The following is a 17642-nucleotide window of genomic DNA, read 5'->3' as shown; positions in this document are numbered from 1 at the left end:
AAAAAAAAAAAAAAAAGGAGAGGGGGGATAAAAGGAATAGTAGATGCAGTAAGTAGTTATATTCAACTTCATCATCACGGTCGTAAGCGAGTTAACTCATGACTTACGAAACATGTTACGATGCGTTACTACCTATCATTGTTCTAGCAGTAGACGTAGCAGCAGCAGCAGCAGTTTATACATAATTCTTCAAACCCATACTCCGAGCCAAACCTAGGTATCTATATACCTTAGGTAGTGAGTGATGAAGGCACCTTCATCACGGCTAAGCAAGTAATACAATACACACCACCCATCCTTCCTTCCTTCCTCCGCTCTAGATATCTATCTACGCAACATGCACAAAAGCCCTCTTCCTCACACTCTGCGCATCCACGCCATCATCCCAATTCTCATCGACATAATTCTTGACGCTGTTCTCCTGGATCTGCATGCCCGCGACTTTCAGCGCGGCAATATTGTACCCCATCTCATCTTTCTTCGTCTTCAGGACTCTGCGCAGAGAGATCCGTATCTCGTCGAGCGTGGCGCGCATGGTGCGGCTGGCGACGATTTGCCGATGGTGCGTTTTCAGCATGAAGAATAGGATTCTGCATGTCAGCGGTATATTCATCGCGCGACGGGCAAAGATGTCTAGGAACGTGAAGAGCAGCGGGATGGATGCGAAGGGGAGCACGAGGAGCGCGTCGTTGAGGGCCGAGGCAGCTGGTCGCGAGAGGATCTTCATCACGTATTCCTCGGCCGAGATGTTGCCGTGCGCGAGGAACATGGTGTCGCGCTGCGGGGGCCCGATGTGCGGGTTGGCGGCCTTGGATACTTCCCACTCGGAAATGATGTGCAGGTCTGCCATGCCTAGCTCTAGCGCCTCTGCGATACGCTCGCCGTGGTTCAGTGTCTCGGATGTTTGCTTTGTCGCGGCTGCTATCTCGCCGTCTTGGCCTTCTTCGTCGGCTTCTTGCTCGAGGGAGCCCGTGAGAGTGCTCTCGTACAGCTCTTCGATTTCTTTCTCCCTTTCTTCCTCTAGGAAAATCTGCTCGTCTGTCTCGTGCCACACCCGTATACTCTTGTCGTGACTAGCGCTGATGATGAAGGGTGGCTCTGTGCTGCGACTGATGGCCAATGCCCAGATCTCACCGTGGTGACCGTGTAGACGCTGGATCTGCTCGAACTTGTCGGCGTCCCAGTACTTGACGGTGCGGTCCTTACCAGCGCTAAAGAAATGGTGACCGTTTCCCTCGCGATTGTTGGGCAGAAATTTGACTTGGAGAATACTGTCTTGGTGCGCTATTATCGCTTTGTGACAGTCTCCGAAGTCGAGACCCCATATCCTGACCGTCTTATCTGCCGAACATGTCACGATTAACTTGCCATCGTATGATATGTCCATGTCTAAGACAGGCAGCTTGTGGCCGTATAGGTTTAGATATAGTTTTAAAGAATCGGTGAAGAACACCTTCACGGTGCTGTCCAATAAGGCCACGGCGAGATACTTGGCGTCGGGGGAGAATTTCAAACTGAGAATGTCATCCGAGACTTTCAGTGTTCTTGCGTGTGACAATTTGAGGCGTTGTGTTGTTCGAGTTGTTCCTAAGACCGGCTCTTGGACGACTTGGACCTTCCAGAATTTGGCCGACTTATCAGCGCTTCCCGAGACAATTGATCTGCCGTCAGGGTGAACTTGGAGAGACCAGATTGCACCTTCGTGAGCTGTTACGCTGTCTAGGAGTGTACCCGTTGACACTTCGAATAACTCGATCTCGCCACTTTTCGTACCGATAACGACCAGCTTGTCACCCGGTAGGAAAGCGCAACATAATGCATATCCGCACTCCAAGGTCTTACCGCACTTTTGAGTCAGCATTGACCAGATCTTTAGGGAACCGTTTGATGCTGAGGCAAGGAGCCTGTCGTCGGAGCTAAGGGCCAATGATCGAACGTCTGCTCGATGTCCGGGAATCTCGACGGACAGCGCTCTCTCGTAGTCTGGAACATCCTCATCTTTTGATTTGGATGATTTTGGCTTCAAAGGGACGTGGTATAATTCTAATTGGTTGTTAGTTGTAGCAACCAGCAATTGTAATCGTTTTCTGCCTGTAATATCGGCCCAATCAACAGCGCGAGCTTTGCCTCCTGTACGAATTATGAGGTGTTGTGCAAAAGCGTCCGTCACATCTGCCTTGCTGACGTTCTCCTCTTGTTCTTCGACATCGTCTATCGGCGCATCTCCGTCTGTTTGAGCTCCCTTCTTTTGCGCAAGCTTCTCTCGCCTCCTCTTCCTCTTTCGCGCCATACTCTTTTTTATTTCAGCCTCGGATCGTATCCGCCATATCTCTACAGCTTTTTCTGACCCATGTACAGCAAAGTAATCTAGGCGGGGGTGGAAGATGATCTCAATAGCCTTGTCCTTTCCTTGCCGGAATAATGTGCCCCTGTCTTGTAGATATTGGATATTTGCTGGCACGTCCACCTGATGTCTGGATGAAGCAAGGGAATTTGCATCAAGCGCCCAAACCTTGAGCTCCCCGCCATTCCCTGCTGTTATACAACCACTGTAATCCGGGGAAAGTCCCAAGGCCCAACATTCGCCATTTGTCTGAGCAATGTGAGTTTCAATACAATGTCTCGACCCCAAGTCCCATAGTTTTATTAGCGAGTCCTTGCCGGTGGTTAATAAGAAGCCTTCGGACGGGTCTCCTGTACTGTCCAGCACCATGGCTTGCGTACCATCTTCCTCGGCAACCTCCTCTTGTGGCTCGACGAACTGTAATCCTGTTATTTGGTCCTTGTGTCCTCGAAGCTTGTATTGCCCAACCTCGGCTACGAGATCCCAGACAATAACATTGGTATCTTTGGAGCCACTCGCCAATCGCACGCCGGATCGGTCGAAAGCAAGTATCGTGATGGCGGATCGGTGGCCGTTAAAGCTTACTATAATGGTTCCGTACTTGTCCCATAAGCGGATGCTACCATCTTCGTATCCGACGGCAAAAACGTCTTTGTCAACCTTGCTCTGGGCAATGGCAGTCACCTGCGCGGCGCAGCTCGAATCGCGCCATCGGTTCAGTATATCGCCTGTCTTGATATCCCAGCTGATGACCTCCTCGTTGGCAGCAACAATGGCCTGGCCCGCGCTCGTGGTAGAGCCATCTTTCGAGGTCCAGAGAATGTTCGAGGTGGCAGAAGTTACTAGACCGAAGGATTTCGCATGTTCATATTTTCTATAGTAGGAATGCGTGATTAGTCCAGTAGGCCTCCCAAGGGTATGCGACCGTAGATTCTCCCTTACAGATATGATTTGACCATGGTTGCGACCAATTCCTCGCATAAGAACTCGGCCTGGGTATGAGGTAGCAGGCATTCCTCGGCCAGAAATTGTCCCCAAACTTTTTTATGGAGGGACAAGGCGATAAGAATGAATAAGGTCTTATCGAAAGCTCTTACGCACAGGCCATTTAATAGTGCAGGCCGCCTGTAGGCATACCTAGCTTAAGCACCTACGAAGGACATAGTAGGTACCTGAGTACATGCCATAGCGGCCTGCTACAGGGATAGACATAGGTATAGACAAACGACGTAAGCGGGCCGCATCACAGCCCCCACCAAAAGCTCAACGACGATGCCTCCATGAACCACAGCTGTGACTTGCTCCACCTCCACTGCCTAAGTACCTACTCTTACGCCAACAATCCGCATCTCGACACCAACACCAACACCACGGGCCTACCAATCGTCTTTTTAGTGTCGAACGAGCACAGAAGTTCAATGCTAAGATGCTGCTCCTCGACTACCAAAATGTGCTGATTCAGTCTGTCCTAACCGAGAGATTCTCAGGGTAAGCTGCAGCCTTCGACGCCCCCTTCAGCCAGCGTCAGTTACTCAACCTAGATATTGCATGCAGAGCACCGCCCGCCCATATTGACCAGACCGTATCCGACTTCGATGGCGTCACTTTCCACATCTCCACTCCCGAAACGAAGACCCAGATTCTAGTGTCGCTACAGATTCGATGTTTCAAGGAGCTAGTCCAATATGGCGCTGAGGACGTCCTCCAACGCGAATACGGCCAATATGTCGTCGCCCCCGAGAATGGCTATGACTTCTCCGTCTTGGTAGACCTCGAGAACCTACCCGCCGAGAAAGGTGAGCAGTGGTCATGATATCTTGAGCATTGGTTACGTAGGTGCTGACGAGATTCGGTGGCTATGTAGAGGAACGAGACGCACTAATCCACAAGATATCCCTCCTCAAACGCAATGCCATGGCCGCCCCTTTTGAACATGCCTACTCAGAACACTACAAGCTGAAAGAGGAAGCTTCCAAATACACAAGTGAAGAGGCACCACAGGGCGTTCGAGAAGGAGGAGAGGTCATGGCAATCCACTACCGCGACGAGGAAGCCATCTATGTCAAGGCAAGCCATGATCGCGTGACTGTCATCTTCAGCACCATCTTCCGCGAAGAGACCGACAGAGTGTTTGGAAAGGTCTTCATCCAAGAGTTCGTCGACGCACGGAGACGAGCAATTCAAAATGCGCCGCAGGTCTTGTTCAGGAACGACCCACCACTAGAATTGCAAGGAGTTCCCGGCGTATCGACAACAACTGGAGGAGAGGTCGGATATGTGACTTTTGGTATGTCTTGATCTAAAGCTCCCATCAGAATTTTGCTGACTTGTGCCGCCAGTCTTGTTTCCTCGACACTTAACCCCTCAGCGAATGCCAGACGTTATCTCCCACATCCAGACCTTCAGGGATTATTTCCACTACCACATTAAGGCCTCAAAGGTATGAACTAGCATGATGTATCACAAGATCAAATTCCATTCTAACCAAATCTAGGCATACATCCACTCACGTATGAGGAGGAGAACCGCCGACTTCTTGCAAGGTGAGCTTACTACAAAATATGAGACCTCTTCGCTCTTACTAATTTGGCATAGTCCTACGCCGAGCCCGGCCAGAGAACGAAGAGAAGGAAAGGAAGACAGCCAGTGGAAGGACGTTCAGGGTTCAGGGTGCTTAGAAGACTTACCCTTTGGGCGGACCTCAACACGCAACAAGAGTTTACTAAGATAGGTGGTGGTGCTCCATATCTGATCCTAGCGTCAATTCAAAATCATTGAAAATTTTGGCGAAACTACAAATGATAATTTTCAAGTTCACGACATTTTTAGTTTCCCTGATTCCGCTGCGAGCATTATGAGAAATATGTGGTGAAGAATATGTTATAAGGGCGTGTTTTTTCGAGAGTCGAGTAGGTTAGTGGGCCAAGCGCCGATATTTAAACTCCCCTGTGTATCTTGTTGAAAGGGAATTACTATGCCTCGTTGTCAAGTTCGGGTATATTTCCCGATTCAAGAGTCCGGCTTGGAGAAGCTATACAGATACATGTAGATGTGACATCACAACGTCTGTATCCTGTGTCATAAAACTGGAGTCATGAAATACATAATTCTTGAGGCTCGGGTGTAGAAAGATCCCGCCATTTACATCGTACGTTCTCTGTAGACTCCATGGCCAGCTAGTATGGCTAGCCGAGTTCACATCAGCTACAGTTTCCAAGAGTCTCGGGAAAGGAGGAGAAGGTCTGTGGGCAAAGGGGATTCGTAAACAACGGCACGAGGCAGACGGCGTGAATGAATGAATATATGACAAAAAGGTGAAAAACGATGGAAAAAGGAGGATTCCGGCCAATGAGGGAATCGAACCCCCAATGCCTAACGATGCTGTTTAATGAATGCTGATCGCTGTGTAATACTATTATGCTTCGCTAGGCTTGTACCAACTCGGCCACTATCTCGTTGATTTTGCCACTGGTATGAGAGGGCATATAATTTAGGTATATATCTTTAAAGTATTAGGCTCAAACTTTGGATATGGGCTGGTATGATTGGGGAAAGGGGGAAGGAAAAAAGAACAGGAACTCGGACCAATCTACACTTCTATAATGCTTTGCAAACTAGGCGGTACCAACTCGGTCACTATACTTCTCACCTGTTTCACCTTATATGGGAGGGGATAGATTATTTAGGTATATCCTTTTAAGGTGTAAAGCTGGTGAGCAAGATGGGGACAAAAAAGAAACTTCGACCAACGAGGGAATCGAACCCCCGGTGCCCAACGCTGCAAGTAATGAATGCTAACCGCTGTATAACACTACTTAGGTATTATGCTTCGCTGGGCCGTACCAACTCGGCCACTTCTTGATTTGGGTCGACTCTATGTTGGGGCGTAAGACTATCTAGATATATATATGCTCAAGGAAGATTAGGTAGGTTAGAACTCTATGTAAGGCTCGTTAGCGAGACGCTTCTCTTCACAGGGCCAGCATTGCAACCAGCTACTCGCAGTAACAAGCCAGTCTCTCAATCCGTACCTAGGGTAATATATAGAATAGCATAGTCTAGGCAGTTGTCTAGGTACTGATACACATACATTAATACAAGCTAATATCAGCAGGCGAAGGAGTCCATATCATACACGTACAATACACCGACGGCCCTTATATAGCAAAGCCATCATGTCTAGGCGGATCGCAGAATCGCCAAAGACCGACGGCTTCAGCAGCCTTCCTGACAGCAGAGACCTCGTCACCAGAAACGGCGCGATTGATCTCGGCATACCGCACACCGTCTTCCTTTTCAGCGCTCTGCTCCTCCCCATCTATCCCAGCACCAGATTCTTTCTTCTTCGTCTTCCTTCTCGGCTTCCCAACGTGCGCAGTAGGTCGATACTGCTCCATGATATTCACAAAAGTATCCCTCGAGACGTTCTCCGCGATGAACTTCACGATCTCCCTCGCCTCGTCCTCCTGGCCCGGCATAACGAGATGGCGCACGAGAAGCCCCTTTTTCGCAATCCCGTCGCCCGTGAAGCACAGATCCCCGACCTGCGCATGCATAGCCTTGATACTCTCCGTGGCAGCCGCGGCGTAATCATCTGCTTTCAGGAGTCGTTTCGACGTCCGCGCGGACCAGACCTTGAAGTCCGGCATGTAGATGTCCACGAGCCCGTCGAGGAGCGCCAGCGACGCGAGCGAGTCGAAGGCAGAGGTGTTGTACACGATGGGCACCGCCAGCCCCAGGGTCCGCGCGTGCAGGATCGAGAGCGCGACCTGCGGCACGACGTGCTCGGGCGTCACGAGGTTGATGTTGTGCACGTGCCCGACGTCCTGCAGCTTCACGTACCACTGCGCGAGCTCCTCCGGCGTCAGGTCGAACCCGCTGCGCTGGTGCGCGATGTCGTGGTTCTGGCAGAATGTGCACCGCAGGTTACACCCTGAGAAGAAGACGGAGCCGCTGCCGTTGTGGCCCTGGATGCAGGGTTCTGGGAGGCGTGTTAGTCGGCTGTACGCTATATACTATATGCTCTGCAATGTGTTATATATTTCATGTGTCGGTTTCCTGACTAAGAGCCGTACATGAGACGGAGACAAGGGGTGGGGGTTCCTTACCCTCGCCGAAATGCGGCGCAATGACATTGACCGTGACATTTGCGCCGATGAGACACATGCCCGTCGTCTCGTAGCGGTTCACACCACAGAGGCGCGGGCAGAGATTGCAGTTCTGCAGATGGGCGTATGCCTGCGACCGCTTCTTTGCGGCGTCGACTTCGGAGAGCAATTGGTAGCGAGGGATGTAGTCATCTAGCAGGAAAGGCGGAGCCAGATGGAGCTGCCGTCGCCGCCATCGCAGCTGTGCGCTGACGATGTTTGACGAGGGTGAAAGGGAGAGGACGGGTCTAGTTCCACATCCTAAAGCCGTTACGGCCCGCAGCCGCATACTACTGCTAGACAACATCGTGAGGTACTACGTCTGGTTGTCCCCATCGCTAGGATGTCTTGATGCATGCGCACGTAATCTAGCGATTCCTGCTCTCCAAGTGACCAACCAGCCAGTATGCTCAAGCTCACGATAACAGGCCTGTCATGAATCGCTGTTCCGAGATAGACGCGAACGGGGCGGTGGTGGTAAGCTTCTTATGATCCACCGCCTTGTTCAAGGCTAAAATAGAAGACGGCCGCTTTGTCTCCGAGCAAATGTCGGCGCCGAAACAGTTAGGACCGAGTTGAAGAACGGTTTGCGTCGGAGGGGAAGAGGAAATGCGAGTGATTTACGAGCCTTACTAATGGCCACTTGAGGTCTGACGTCTCCAAAGTTTCGGGATTATGCGGGGCTTAGATCTTTTGAACGTTCGAGGGGCTAACAAAGTCCGACATAGGAGTTAACGAAGCGGTTGTCAAAGGGATTCATTCAAGGGCATTAACAATTTAATTGATATCCAGGGAAAAAGAGATAGATAGACTTTGACTAATTTGACTGATTTATTACTTAAGCGGCTTGAATCTAGGGCGATTGTTGCTCCCGGCCCCTCTCCGCTCAATATCCAGTGTAGACGGACGTCATTATTTATAGACTTATAGTTGCCCCTTGTGCTTATCTCGGCAGCTTCGAACGGCATTTCTAATTCTCTGTTTCTAGACAACATCATTTATATATTCTTGAGCGAGAGTGAATCCAAAATATTGATTGAATTGAGACATAGAAACAATCCGTCATCATGGCTCCTCAATTATTCTGGATCGGCCTTGGGAATATGGGCAGAGTAAGTGAATCTCTCGCGCTACAGTCATACACGGATACTTAATTAACGTGTCGAATAGGGCATGTGTAAGAATCTAGTTGAGAAAGGAAATTTAGAAAAACCTCTGATTCTCTACAACCGGACCAAGAAGCGAGCAGAAGATCTAGCGGCAACCCTGCCGGCAGGCAAGACCGAGGTTGTCGACACCATCGAGGAGGGCGTGAAGAAGGCAGACATCATCTTTACTATCGTCAGCAACGACGCAGCTGTGAAGGAAGCCGTCGACTCCATCCTCCAATCCGATGTCAAGGGCAAGCTGATCGTCGAATGCTCCACAATTCACCCCGACTCGACGAAGCAGATTGCTGAAACCGTGTTGGCAAAGGGTGCCGAGTTCATCGCCTCACCTGTATTTGGCGCTCCTGCTGCTGCTGATGCAGGTGCACTCATGTGAGTATTTTCTTTCACTTACACTATATTTCTCACGATTATATATGGCATGACGCAAAGAACATGTCCATGAACAAAAATACTTCGATCTCACGATCTAACATATGTTTCTAGCTTTGTCCCCGCCGGTCCAAAGTCATCAATAGAAAAACTCCGCCCATTCATAAAGGGCGTAATGGGGCGATCCGAGATCCCCTTCGAGGACAAGCCATACGAGGCGGCGCTGAAGATGAAGCTCATCGGCAACACCTTCGTCCTCAACATGGTGACGATCCTCGGCGAATCGCTAACGCTAGGCGAGAAGTGCGGCGTCGGCGTCGACCCGGTCCGGGCCTTCGTTGACGACATCTTCGGCGGCGTGTACAGCGCCTACACGCAGCGCATGGTCGAGGGCGTCTACTGGAAGATGGAGGAGCCGCTGTTCTCAGCGGATAATGCGCGCAAGGACGCCGGCCACGCTTTGAACTTGGCTAAGAGCGTTGGCGTGGATCTCAAGCTTTTACCGCATTCTGATGAGTATCTTAAGATTGCTGCTGAGCATGCTGGAGGTGACAAGGCGGACTTGGCTGGTGTCTACGGAGCTGTGAGGAAGCAGACTGGGTTGAAGTATGAGAATGACGCTTAAGGGATTAATTCAACAGGAGCATACTAGATATATCATATCCTAGAAGCTATAGATGTATATATCACACAATGAACAAAGATGAATCCAAAAAGGGAGGCCTGCGTGTATGTTCAGAAATGTGGTCGTGTCACTCATAAGCTCATATTGAATTGCAAGGTAGGTGGCTCCCGGGTAAGAGCTGACAATAAGGCAGTGTGGGGGGGCATAACTGACTAAGCATGTTCTTGGCACTCTGTAGCTGTCCCAGATAGATCGAGCTTGAGCCAATCCAACTGCCTACAGCATAACCTCTAGGAAAGCATAGCATCTACCTTACCTAGGCAGCTCGAATCGGCACAACGAGCGTCGACAACCACGATCTCTGTCCCCATTTCAGCCTTGAAGTTCCGTCTATCCGCCTGTCTGTCGTCTCTATTACTGCATCAGCGAGCATACAGAAGCATCGAAACCTTCCCGAAATACTAGTTGACAGCAATGGCGCAAGGGTACGTTCTGTCCATGGCTCGTCCTCTCTTTGACGGGGCAGTGTTGAAGAGAAGATGATGGATGGATGGACGGATTGACTAGCTGGTTAAGAATATTCCCAAGGATAAGTTAGCTAACATAGCGTCATGCATCATTCAGGTACAGCATCTTCATCGGCCTGGTCGTCGTGGCCGCCATGTGCGTCGGAGCGTGGTTCCTATCGCCCAAAGGCGAGAACCAAGTGTGAGTAGCCCCATTACTTTCGTTGTATCCAGCAAAGCGATTCAATATCGTCGGAATCTCGTACACTCCGCTGTCTAAACGCCCGATATCCCAAATCGATCAAGGAGAATGAGAATGAAAACAAATGAAACGAATAAGCGAAAGAGACTGATCGAGATCCACGGAGCGCAATACCTACAATTACGCCCAGAAGAGGAAACAAGCTAACGTTAAATCTTTGAAATCAGAACATGGCGGTCATCGCTTATCATCGCCTTCATCAGCTGCTATCTGATGTGGTTCATCACGTTCATGGCGCAACTGCATCCGTTGATCGAGCCGCGTCGGCTAGATATCAAGGACGGGTTTCAGCACGAATAAACCACGCCGAATCGAATCAAATCGAACCGAACCGCCGGACAACAAAGATATGCGTCCACGTATATCCATCTACCCATAGAACCCCAACCACTATGACTACCATCGACGACAATCGAAACACGATCGACCTCTGGCATCACGCACGACCACACGACATGATCGCGATACTACTAAACCACGCCACCTTCACATACCATCGCATAACAGCCCATCACCAAACATAAAACACACCATTAATTCGTCTGCGAATATCCGAACCGCAGATCCGACAACTCAATTGCATCGACATCTGTACGAAAAAGCCGTACACCACCAACAGCGGACATAGAAAGGAATAGGAGGGCGAAATCCGCAGCAGGACTGGATAAGGCGGGGACACTAAATAAGAAAGAAAAGGGAAAAAGAAGAGAACAGAGGGTTTTACCATGCCTTGTATCAACAGCTGAATACTAGCCTCCAACCACCATGGCCACCACAAATGGAGGGAGGAAGAGGAGGTCGGGGAAGGGAGTCTATGTTATAGATAGATGAACGTATGTATAATGCCATTCCCATTTCGCAATACAAGGGATTCAGTTTAATTCCGTTACATCGCGTGATTCATACCTCGCACTTCGAAATAAAACCTCCCTACCTCTGGAAACAGGGAACAAACAAACAAGGTAGATTTCGCTCGCTAAATGTCAAAACAATAATAATAATAATAAATTATGAAACCCTCTCGATAGCAGCCCTCCTCACCCAACAGCCAACATACCCCCCCATTCCCTAACCCTTCCAAGCAGCGCCCACAAAGCACGTCCATCAACAGCGACATCGCTCTCCGCCACGGAATCAACGCCATGCAAACCCACGCACCAAAGTATCCCCCTTCCAACAAGCCATCTGGTGACCGCTCCGGCCGCAGCCAGGAAGACGGCGACGCCGTATCCGCAATCGAGTAAGATGGCGAGGGCCTCGACATTATTCGCGACGACGGCCCAGCCCAGACTGCGGGCGGCGGCAGGCACGTCGTAGTCCCAGATGACCATCAATATGGGGAAGAGCTTGGTGCTGGAGGATACGAGGAGGGCTGTGGAGACGGAGTTGGGACGCGGGTAGGAGGGGAGGAAGGAGAGGAGGGATAAGGGCGATAGCGGGGAGGAGGTGAGGAAGCGGATGGAGAGGTGGAAGGCTAGGGTCGAGAAGGTGCAGAGGATTACTGGGAGGAAGAATGTTAGTGGGATGGTTGGGTGGGGATGTTTTGCAAAGATTCAGGGGATGTAAGGAGGGAAAAGGAGAAGATAGCGGGGAGAGGAAGGGGAAATGTAAGGGGGAGAAAGGACGTACGGAAGAAGATATATTGGAACACGATAGGTTGCTGTGCTAATGCACCTAGATTACTCCCCCCTTCTCCCGTCGTCGCAGCGTCTGATGATGGCGTAGAAGAAGAAGAGGAGTCTGGGACGACTTGTTTCTCGATGCGCGCCCACGTTAGGTATACGTCGAATAAGAGGAGGAGGGTGCCGAGACGGATTATAGATGGCTGTGAAAAGGGGTTTGAATTAGCCATCTTTTTCTCCTTTCTCTTTTCCCACACGTAGAGCTAGCGACACAGTCGTCTGGACGTAATCTAGCGTTCGGGGAGGATAAAGTATTGAATAAGACAGAGGTTCCGTTGAGTGGGCAGCGGAGAGAAGAAGACGTACATCGAATCGATCCCGGTCGCGCATTAACGTGTTATGTAGAAGGTGTCGGTAGACCTGCGATATCATTTCGTCAGCCCAGCCTGCGTCGTTACCCATACAGTTCCTTTCTCCATCCTCCCCATGCATGCCTTCCTGTCACCATCTTCATAGCATTCCTATACTCGTCTCATGCTATCTCTTTCACACGAGTCTCCCCAGCCGCAACAAAAACAAGCGCAAGTAAGTATAGGTCCGCCTGCCTGCCCACTCACCTGCGGTTTAATCAAGACCAAATCGATAAACAGCACGACGAAGTCGTGCTCGACGTATTTATCGCAGAAGCGCCCGCAGTTCCGACATACCGTGAGCCGGATATTCGAGCTCGCGTCGCCCGCGCCGCTGTACTGTGTCCAGAGCGTGCGGACGGGGTGCCGGCATTCGATGCAGATGGGCATTGTTTTGCGTCTACCACTATGATGTTTGATTGTATTTGTGTGAATATGTGTATGTGGATGTATGTATGTATGGCTGGGTATGATTCGCGCGAGTATTTCAGCTCTTCCCTTCTTCTATCCTTCTCGAAACTCTTTCAATTGTAGCGCGCGCGAGAGAGAGTATGTCGCATACGTCGTCCTCGTCCGACTTTCGGTCCCCGCTATAACACGAAGCCGGGCGGGTATCGCAATCGCAATCCCATATTCGGAAAAAGTACTAACGAGCGCAATGATATATATGTAAATGCTTGCTTGTTCCGTCTTCGTTGGACGTGGATTGCGTGTTGAATTGTGCGCCAGGGTGTCAAGATTATCAAATAACGTTAGTTATAAAGATTATGTAGGTAGAAAGATGCCCTCCCCGCGAACATGTGAAGTCGTGTCTGAGCTCCAGACCATACATAGCATGTCTTATCTTATCGCGCGCTCTGACGTAAGTAGGTATTCGAGCATAATAAGTATTAACATATTTAACCCACGGTACCGATCTAGGTATATCTAAATCTTGAATCGCAGTCATTATTCAGAGTATATCGAACGTTAAAAACATATACTGAATAATATTTCAGACTAAGGATCTAGACCCGCGTACTTTACGAGCAGTGCGTTGGATATATCTATTCTATGGGTCAAATTATATGCTCGAGGGTTTTAAAAAAAAAAAAAAAAAGGGAGCCCGCATCATCTACACTTCTCAACACATCTTCAACTAACAACTACACGATTTCCGCGTTTAATCTATAATCTTCTGAAACGAAATGTTGTCCGTAAACTAGACAAAGTATATACAAAAAAAAAAGAAGAAGAAGAAGACCCGCTCATCTTATTCCCCCCTTTCAAAATAAAAGAAAACGCCGTCAATGATGCAGACAGACAGACAGACAGACCACGTTCGCTCCGAATAAAACATGAGCAAGAATCGATTCCCGTTCAGGGGTATTATGATGATATATTAATGTGTTGTGATAAAAAAAGGATCGATTCAACGAATCGACAACGGTAGGTAGAAAACCGTCTATGGTGTTCCCAATTGAAGAATGTTCTTTTTTGCTTTCTGCAAAACATTACTGTGGCACGTTTCAGTCGTCCTTTCGTCTCTTCGATTGCAATTCAATTCAATCCGCCTTTTTCCCTTTATCACCTCCCATTAGCATTGGTCGTCCGCGCATTGATGCCGTGCCTTCTCCCGCGCTTCTACTCGTTGAGCCGTGGATGTTCTGGTCGTAAATATTGCCGTGAGAGGAGGAGCTGCCAATGGGATTGCCAGGCCGTCCGTCATCACTAGTCGTATCCGCAAGCTCGATGAGATCGAGGTCATCAGGGGGTTTCCGTAGCGATCCTAGCTTTGGTGTGCCAGGCCGCTTCGCCCAAGCCCCGCGTAACCACGTTTCGATGGATGCTGCAGCATTCTCCAGACCAACGCCATTCCGTGAGGGGGCTGTCGCGTCGCGCCCTTCTTCAAAGGGACTTTCCACAATACCGGTGCTTTCTTCCGTCTTTGCCGAGAATCCGAAATGTGCAGTTTCAGATCCCATGACGGACATGGAGGGGAGCGAGTCAATGTTAAACCCTGGCAGTCGCTTGTTGACCCATGTATTGAAGGAGTCATTGGCTGGGCCTGGTGCCTTGACGCTCTTCCCCATCGATCCCACACCTCCTGGTTTGCGCATCCACGCTGGAACCCCTTCCATCTGCCCCAGACTATTGCCTCGGCTCCGACCGGACGCAGGCGAGCCGAAACTAAGACTCGAGGCCGCTGGCCGTGTGCTGATGGTGCTCTGTCGCCTAGACGAGTTTCCGCCGGGACTCCCTGCAATTACAGAAGTGTTTGAAACCGCCTTCGATAATTCAAGGGACTGACGCGGAGTGGAATAGGTCGAAGCGGTATGGATGCTCTTCTTTCTCCTAGGCGGGAAATACCCTACGTTCGTGCGCTTAACTCTCACTATCTCCACTGGCTCCTGTAGAGAATCCAACTTCACCCACCGTACGTGGGTCCACGGCCGTTCATCAGCTTCTTGTATTGCGTGCTCATTCGTTTTCCCGTTCAAAGACCCGAAGTAGTCATCGTGCAACCGCTGTTGTGAATCATCACCGAGGCCACTAACACTAGAGGGCTGGGGCGTCATAGCTAGGTGGTCGACTTTTTGAGACTGAAGGGAAGGAGGATCACATGGTCTGCCTTTAGTCTCGCAAGCATCCACAGGAATCAAGAGATGCTTGCGAATCTGGATGTTGTCCCGCGACCATAAGCCGTTGATCTTGCGCAATGCATGCTCCATGCATCTGTAGCGGAGGATTATGCCGGCGTACGTGTCCGTAGGCTGTACATGATGCAGATACACCAGAAATTCTTCTATAACCGGTTGGCTCACGCTCCGCATGTTTTCGTCCGAGTTCCTCCTCTTGTATTTGCCAGTTATATCTAGCCCCCCATTCACTCCTTCGTGACTCTCCAGCACGCTGGCCTTTTTCCTTGCCATCAGTTCTGCTTCCCGCCTGGCGCGAGAACCCGCGGCGATGTCATCTGGTGCAGGGCGGTCATTTGATAGAGGGGCTGGGCCCCATGTCTCAGACGTTTTGCGGGTCAAGGCTCCAAAGCCCTTCCAGAATGACTTTGGCTGCGACTTGGGGCCGTTCCTGCTGTTGGGGCGCGAAGGCTCGCTGCTATATCCACCATCGAGTAGCGACGTAGCAAAGTCTTGAACCGAAGACCAGTTGGGGGTCCAGGAGCCTTCGAGCAGGCCGCGGGAGAAAGCGCCATTGAGGGGGCTTGACAAACCGCCAGACTGGAGCTTAGTGCTGGAGAGGCGCGCAGATGGCATGGGACTCACGCCCCGGCTCGGCGAGGGGCTTTGGCGGGACGGACCACCGGTGGGCGACGTTGCGGTGTTGGGTGCATTATTGCTGTTCGGGGCTCTCCTGTTTCTTGACCGTGCAGTGGTGGGGTTGTCAACGCCAGCGGGTGTCAAGGCGGTCGAGGACCTCGAAATGGGCGGCTTCAATGTCTGGTCGGCCATCTTCCACGGTCCACGATGCTGAAGCGGAGAGGGAATTACGGACGGTTGGACAATGTTGGGATCCGCAGGACGCGGGCCTCAAGGCCACAGCGCATCAAAGCAAGGGAGGTTGACAACGATCTGTCGGTCAGTCGGTCGGACGGACGGACGGGCGGGCGGGCTAACGAGATGACATGGGTTTCGACTTGCAATCCGACATCAGACTTTACAGTAGGAGTCGGGATCCCGAGTGAGGGAGATCTGAGGCTTGAGAGGTGGAATGAGGAATGAAGTCGAGGTTCGATGGGCCGGCCTTATCGATGGTGGTGGTGGTGGTAATACGATGTATAGTAGTAGTTGGTTGGCGGTTGGTAGTAGGTCCTGGTTACAGGGACACAGGGACACAGGCTCGACAGGCACACAGGGACTGACTGACGGACAAGGGTGGCTTTTCGGACCATGCGCTAGCAAGATAGATCTACACTCGCTCCCCTACCACACAGGCTGGCCAGGAGAGGACAGCCAGGACAGAAGCGGACGGAAATGGTGAAATTGCCTAGTTCCAAGGTTAGCTGGACCCGGTTGCACTCTACCTAACTTACGCGTTGGCATGTGCAGCGGGTCGCTCATTGCAGATTAATTATAGGATTAATTGTAGATAATGCGCCACTAGCAACAGGTAGTCTCCTTACCTAAGATGTGCGACTTTTTATTGTCTTGACGTTCTAGACAACACCTAGCGACGTGCTTTAGCGATGATAGTGGTGTCGTACAAGGTCTGTTGTTTGAATAAAGTGCAGAGACGAGACAAGACAAGACGTCCAACGGAATATCGGCATCAATCGTCAATGAGCGATGCGAGGTACCAACCACTTAGCTACCCGCTAGGTACTAATATGATCAGCGTCGCATACAGTAGGGCCAGTAGGGTAAAAACGTCATGTATACTCCGTATACACGATTCATTCATTCGCTGTTTCAATCCTCGCCTAGCCACCGCCTAGCCTACAGAAAAGAAGAAGTGCACATCCGAATCCCGAATGGAACAATGGAACGGATGGAGGGCGTGGGTGTGTCCTATTCGAGAATTCCATCTGTTCTGTTCTGTTCTTGAATTCTGCAGGTGGGCTGACTCTGACACCTAAGGGCACCCTAAGAATCTACAGCGGAGGCCATTGGCCAAGGGCTATACCCGCGCTACACTAGCCAAGCCCTGATAGGTATCCTAGGTAGGTACCTAATAGGTGGCCTAAGGTAGGGCCGTAGCACTGACTATCACTGAAACTATCATCAGATCAAGACGGATATCTACACTACAGATACACTAGTAACTTGTAAGTAATAAGCAGGTTTCACCGTTTTCGCTTGGCATCGACATGTCAAAGTAAGACAGCCGTTCTCACAAATAAATTATGGAATTAGTTTATACGAATCGTTAGCATGGCCATATACGGTACACATGATATCATCATGAGGCCGAGGCTGAATGGGTATTAGAAGGGCCCTTCAAGCGTGCCCTCTTTGGAACGTACTGGACTTATAGGAAAGCAGTTGAAAGATGCCTGGCTCGCTGAGGCCCACGGCTATGTAATTGTAAGCCGAAAAAGAGAATGAAGACATGTGAAGTTGAGCTGTCAAGAGCTTGTTGGCCCGACTTAATACAATCGTTCTACTTAATCGCATGCCCACGGCCACATCCGCGTACTGGATGTAGCCGTGCGTTCATCTTCATAAGGGGTCATGAGCAAGTCAGACCA

General features: G+C 50.4%; 6 protein-coding genes across 6 annotated transcripts; 3 read left to right on the top strand and 3 right to left on the bottom strand.

Moving 5' to 3' along the window:
* Positions 1-19: 19 nt before the first annotated feature.
* Positions 20-3465, bottom strand: F5B22DRAFT_624642 (WD domain-containing protein). Its single transcript, XM_047976138.1, has 2 exons — positions 3287-3465; positions 20-3218 (listed from the first exon to the last, which is right to left on the bottom strand). The coding sequence occupies exons 1-2, from the start codon at positions 3301-3303 to the stop codon at positions 329-331; spliced, it is 2907 nt and encodes a 968-aa protein (XP_047826466.1). The 5' UTR covers positions 3304-3465; the 3' UTR covers positions 20-328.
* Positions 3466-3622: 157 nt separating this feature from the next.
* On the top strand, positions 3623-5313 carry F5B22DRAFT_624640 (Arp2/3 complex). Its single transcript, XM_047976137.1, has 6 exons — positions 3623-3832; positions 3899-4140; positions 4209-4631; positions 4684-4784; positions 4839-4887; positions 4940-5313. The coding sequence occupies exons 1-6, from the start codon at positions 3771-3773 to the stop codon at positions 5020-5022; spliced, it is 960 nt and encodes a 319-aa protein (XP_047826465.1). The 5' UTR covers positions 3623-3770; the 3' UTR covers positions 5023-5313.
* Positions 5314-6501: 1188 nt separating this feature from the next.
* Positions 6502-7798, bottom strand: F5B22DRAFT_639362 (pyruvate formate lyase activating enzyme; the record flags this gene model as incomplete). Its single annotated transcript, XM_047977707.1, has 3 exons — positions 6502-7325; positions 7453-7672; positions 7706-7798. The coding sequence occupies 3 exons, from the start codon at positions 7796-7798 to the stop codon at positions 6502-6504; spliced, it is 1137 nt and encodes a 378-aa protein (XP_047826464.1).
* Positions 7799-8178: 380 nt separating this feature from the next.
* Positions 8179-9727, top strand: F5B22DRAFT_471334 (NAD binding domain of 6-phosphogluconate dehydrogenase-domain-containing protein). Its single transcript, XM_047972164.1, has 3 exons — positions 8179-8603; positions 8662-9032; positions 9147-9727. Exons 1-3 carry the CDS (start codon positions 8559-8561, stop codon positions 9655-9657), a joined length of 927 nt encoding a protein of 308 aa, XP_047826463.1. The 5' UTR covers positions 8179-8558; the 3' UTR covers positions 9658-9727.
* A 404-nt stretch (positions 9728-10131) lies between these two features.
* F5B22DRAFT_650931 (ATPase, V0 complex, subunit E1/e2) lies at positions 10132-10725 on the top strand (the record flags this gene model as incomplete). Its single annotated transcript, XM_047979387.1, has 3 exons — positions 10132-10142; positions 10282-10365; positions 10593-10725. The coding sequence occupies 3 exons, from the start codon at positions 10132-10134 to the stop codon at positions 10723-10725; spliced, it is 228 nt and encodes a 75-aa protein (XP_047826462.1).
* A 737-nt stretch (positions 10726-11462) lies between these two features.
* Positions 11463-15906, bottom strand: F5B22DRAFT_639360 (carbohydrate-binding module family 50 protein; the record flags this gene model as incomplete). The annotated part of the gene is made up of 10 exons (XM_047977706.1): positions 11463-11926; positions 12055-12250; positions 12414-12467; positions 12755-12863; positions 13950-13953; positions 14028-14847; positions 14878-14964; positions 14995-15291; positions 15328-15681; positions 15721-15906. The coding sequence occupies 10 exons, from the start codon at positions 15904-15906 to the stop codon at positions 11463-11465; spliced, it is 2571 nt and encodes an 856-aa protein (XP_047826461.1).
* Positions 15907-17642: the final 1736 nt, after the last annotated feature.

This window comes from Xylaria bambusicola (genome assembly GCF_022495145.1).
Source record: "Xylaria bambusicola strain CBS 139988 unplaced genomic scaffold F5B22scaffold_60, whole genome shotgun sequence".
Lineage (NCBI taxonomy): Eukaryota > Fungi > Ascomycota > Sordariomycetes > Xylariales > Xylariaceae > Xylaria > Xylaria bambusicola.
Note: the sequence above shows the minus strand (reverse complement) of the source record. Positions and strands in the feature narration are given on the sequence as shown.